The 4,682-nt window shown below is 46.8% G+C and overlaps 1 protein-coding gene across 1 annotated transcript in view; it reads left to right on the top strand.

Moving 5' to 3' along the window:
• Nucleotides 1-4,682, top strand: part of Slc24a3 (solute carrier family 24 member 3) — a 465,352-nt gene that overhangs the window by 426,992 nt on the left and 33,678 nt on the right. Inside the window, exons 11-12 of the mRNA XM_021179490.2 lie at nt 773-933; nt 2,615-2,882. Coding sequence (XP_021035149.2) covers nt 773-933; nt 2,615-2,882 — 429 coding nt within the window. The remainder of the gene's footprint in view (nt 1-772; nt 934-2,614; nt 2,883-4,682) is intronic.

Consider the following 4,682-nt stretch of genomic DNA (forward strand, 5'->3'; position numbering starts at 1 on the left):
TGGGTAGCTGGCGGGTGTCAGGCAACCCTGCGCTCCCGCTACCCCGGCGCTGATCCAGCCGGATGAGGCCTGTGGTCCTACTCAGGCCGGTTTCTCGGGTTATTTTCAACCCTATCTCCAGCTTTAGATTCTCTCGATAATTCATTGTATTTTGAAATGAGATGTTTGATATAGTTTTCTTAAGGACTATATGTATGTTATATGGAAGACTTTGTGTTGTTATTTAGTACCATTCTGTGAGGGGATTGTCTTTAGTTTCTCTCTTCTGAGAACTTTATAACTTGTGATGAGGTCTTCCCTCTGACCCAGATCTTAGCGGTGGGAAACAACTCTTTGAGGCCAAGAAGGAATTCTCTTACCCTTCTCGTGCTTGCCAAATTGATGAGTGGTGTTTGAATAATCCCAAGTCATTTCAGATGAATTATTAAACATGACCCATGACTCAAGTATGACCCCGAATTTTGATCTTCACAACCTTCTATGGATGGATAGAAGGATGGAAAGAAAAGAGGGAGGAAAAGGATGATGGGAAGGGAAAGGGAGAGGGAAAGAAAGAAAAGGAAAGGATGGGGAAGTAAGTGAGTGAGTGATGGATGGATGGATGGATGGACGGATGGACAAATGGATGGATGGATGGACCAATGGACAGATGGATGAACAGATGCAAAGATGTGACGGAGTAAGGTAAGGGAGAAGCGAAAGGAAGAGGAAGGGATGTGTGCCTCTCTCCTGGGCTCCATGCCACCATATGTTCTCTTTCACATTTCCCTAGCCAATTTCCACCGCAAAGCGTCCGTGATCATGGTGGATGAGCTGCTGTCTGCCTACCCACACCAGCTTTCTTTCTCCGAGGCTGGCCTTCGAATTATGATCACAAGCCACTTTCCTCCCAAGACCCGCCTCTCCATGGCCAGTCGCATGTTAATCAATGAGGTATCTGGGAAAGCATAGTGGATTATGGGAGGGGATGGGAAGGGGTGGGGGAGGGGCTAGTGGTTCGGGGAGGGGGGAAAGAAGAGTAGGAGAAGGAGAGAGGAGGGAAAGGGAAAGGGAAAGGGAAAGGGAAAGGGAAAGGGAAAGGGAAAGGGAAAGGGAAAGGGAAAGGGAAAGGGAAAGGGAAAAGGGAAAAGGGAAAAGGGAAAAGGGAAAAGGGAAAAGGGAAAAGGGAAAAGGGAAAAGGGAAAAGGGGAAGGGGAAGGGGAAGAAGAAGGGGAAGACTTCCTGATTTAAAAGATGCAGCACCTGAGAGTTTAACAAAAGTTTAACATAAGTCTATCCCTCAGCCCTTACCCTGCATCTTTGCCCACTGAACCATCTGTGCCCCATCCACCCCTCCCCCCTCTCACTGCATTTTGAGGGACACAGCTTAGTCCCCTGTACTGACCTTTTTTTGAGACAGGGTCTCACATAGCTCAGGCTGGCCTCAAGCTTTCTACATAGCCAATGAGTATCTTGGACTTCTAAGTGCTGGGACTGCAAGCCTGTGCTACCTTCTCAGTTTGTGGAGTCCCAAGCAACTCATTTTTGCTAGATAAGTACTCTACCAGCTAAGCTGTGTCCCCAGCCCTGACCTGTTTTCTTCCACTTGAATAAATCTCCTCATAAACTTGTATCAAAGTCGCTATATAAAAGTTACCATAGTTTAAAACAAGCCCAGGCTCTTGTCTTCCCCTGGAGTGGCAGCCTCATTAACACAGTAGTCCAAGCAAGGGCTGTAGCTTTCTTGAATATAGAAAAAGGGTTTCCACAGTCTGGAGAAAAAAGAATGTCATGGTATACAGATATCAAAACACTTCACACCCCAGAGGTAGAAATTTTCCCAAAGAAAATCTGAAAAGTTCCAGTGGATCATAGAAGGTTAATTTTCCTTCCCAAAGGGAAATCATCCAAAGCTATGTTGTGGTTAGTATCATCATGGCGGTTGCTACACCCCCTTGTTGTCTTTAAATAGCTATTTAAGGGTTTCTACCCCCACTTCAGACCATCTTTTATCTGTTCCCAGATAAAAGGCAAAGAAACCTTTGTATTTATAAAAAGCTGTAGAACACTAGAGCTGAGCAGATATCAGCCCTCTATGCTGTTTTATCTTCTTCCGTGTGGTGATTCCCCAGTATTCCACCTGGGCCGCTCCCACTCCATCAGGTCAGCCCTCAGGGCCATGTACCCACAATCCAAGCTACCTCATGGCCACTTCCTCCTTCTTCCTCTTCATTTTCCTAGTGGTCCCTGCCTGAGACCCCAAGCCCTCCTCCCCATCTTCACTCCTCCTCCCCATCTTCTCAGGGTCTTCTTCTCAGCGCAGGCTGTAGGCATCTTTATTAACCAATCAGGGAGGGGGGTAGGTTTACACAGCAAAAGCTGGTGTAGGTGAGGATCGCTCGAGAGGAGGAGGGTGCAACCCTCAGATCTTGGGGGCTAGTCCTTAGCATTTGAATACATTGCGGCTCCAGACCAGCCCCTGCAAATGTGTTACTGCTTTGAGAAACCCCCTAACCCTTTGGAGTCTTCTGGATGCTCCTCTTTGTCTGTGCTGGGGAAGACATACCTGGCTGTGTTTTGGCGTGGGTAATTTCCATCCCTCTGACTATATTGACAGATCGCTTTCTATTTTTAGAGACAAAGACTGATAAACAGCAGGGCCTATACCAATGGGGAATCTGAAGTGGCCATCAAAATCCCAATTAAGCACACAGTGGAGAACGGAACAGGGCCCAGCAGTGCCCCAGACAGGGGTGTGAACGGAACCCGGAGGGACGACATAGTTGCTGAGACTGACAATGAGACAGAGAACGAGAATGAAGACAACGAGAACAACGAGAATGACGAAGAGGAGGAGGATGAAGATGACGATGAAGGCCCCTACACGCCGTTCGACCCCCCCTGTAAGACCTCCTTGTTTTGGGCTTTGGAAGGGAGATTTCTGGGGATCACAGATAGATGCTCGTCACTTGGCTAGCTTTGGTATTCAGTTACAAAAGGGCCTCTCTATAAGCAGAAACGTAACTGTATGAAGTGTCTGCTGTGGGCAGGGCTCTGCTGTGAAAGGTTTAAAGATGTGGGCACATGGCCAGGAACTGAAATGTGAGCACTTTTACCAAGCGCATTTGGAGGATGAAGGTCCTCCCTTAGTCTCTTAGTCACGCTCCAGGATCTTATGTTCTCAGGTAGATATATGCACATGACCCACGGTAACAGGCAGTGTGGTGCCCGAAGGCAGAGCCACCTCACTGGGGTTTCTTCTAGGCTGGAAACACCCAGTGCAAGATGGATCTGGGGGACACCTCCCAGGTTCCTGTGCTCACACTCCCCCACCCTTTCCCTCTGTTCAGTACCTGCATCTTTCACATCCTGCTCCTCACACAGCAGCATCCACAGGAGACACAGAGCCATGCAGAAGCTGGTCCTTGGGGCCTTACCTCCTGGGCCTGGCTAGGGATGTTCCTTGATGTGCTGGGAGGGAAGAGGCAAGACACATAAGAGCTTTTAGGACCTTGGCCTGTATGTTTAATGTTCCCATAACATGTATCTCACTCCCACCCATTAACAGAACAAGAGGGCCAAGCCCAAAGTGTTCTGTGTCCTTGCTAGACCTTCAGAACATTTTGGCTGGTTTCATGAAGACTGCACTGGTCCAATTCACAGTCACATTTTTTGAGTCTTGCCTAGTGTGTGCAGTTCCCCTGGGCTGACGGAGCTTGCATGAGAGCTGCCTGAGCGAGTGCAGGATGATCAACCTGAAAACTCATTTAGTGGCATTTGCCATTGGAGTTCCCAGGCTGTGCTGTTTTCGGATGCAAGGCCTTGCAGAGCTTCTTGTTCTCTATATCTACGGGGAGGGGCAGGCAACAAGTACAATTCAGACCAGACCTGTTCCTGATCCTCCATTCCTTCCCTAAAACAGGAGCCACGAGGGGCACTTATCAAATCTAATTAAAGAAATACCCATCCAGATTCCTGTATACCTGCCAAAGTTAAATTACTACTTGTTAGTAGATTACCTCCATAGGAAAAAAATGTGCCCCCCATCTGTGGTTTCACGTTCTGTGGTTTCTGCTCATTCAAGGTTAATTGCGGTCAACCGCAGCCACCATCCACAGTCTGAAATTATTAAATGGGAAATTACAGAAACAGTTCATAGGTTTGAAATCAACCTCCACTCTGAAATCCAGCCCCATTCTCACTTCATCTTGCTCTGCCCCTCCTTCTGTACAGCAATTCAGGATGTATATCCTCAATGCCTGTTTCATAGTCACTAAGACCATCATGTGTATATACACTACACTTGCTTTAATATAACTTTATAGACGCATATAGAGTTTATGGATGCATTAAATACTTATGCATTACATATAATATGTATATATACAAACACATATATATGTGTATATATATATGCATAGCACATGTATCTATATAGCTACATATAAGTACACATATTCTTAAGTGAAGAAACCATTACTACTTGCAAACAGATCTGTTTGTAGGTAAACACGTTTTCTTTTTTTTTAATTAGGTATTTTCCTCATTTACATTTCCAATGCTATCCCAAAAGTTCCCATACCCCCCCCCACTCCCCTCCGCACCCACTCCCACTTTTTGGCCCTGGCATTCCCCTGTACTGGGGCATATAAAGTTTGCAAGTCCAATGGGCCTCTCTTTCCAGTGATGGCCGACTAGGCCAT

The sequence above is a fragment of the Mus caroli genome, chromosome 2, assembly GCF_900094665.2.
Source record: "Mus caroli chromosome 2, CAROLI_EIJ_v1.1, whole genome shotgun sequence".
NCBI classification, from domain to species: domain Eukaryota; kingdom Metazoa; phylum Chordata; class Mammalia; order Rodentia; family Muridae; genus Mus; species Mus caroli.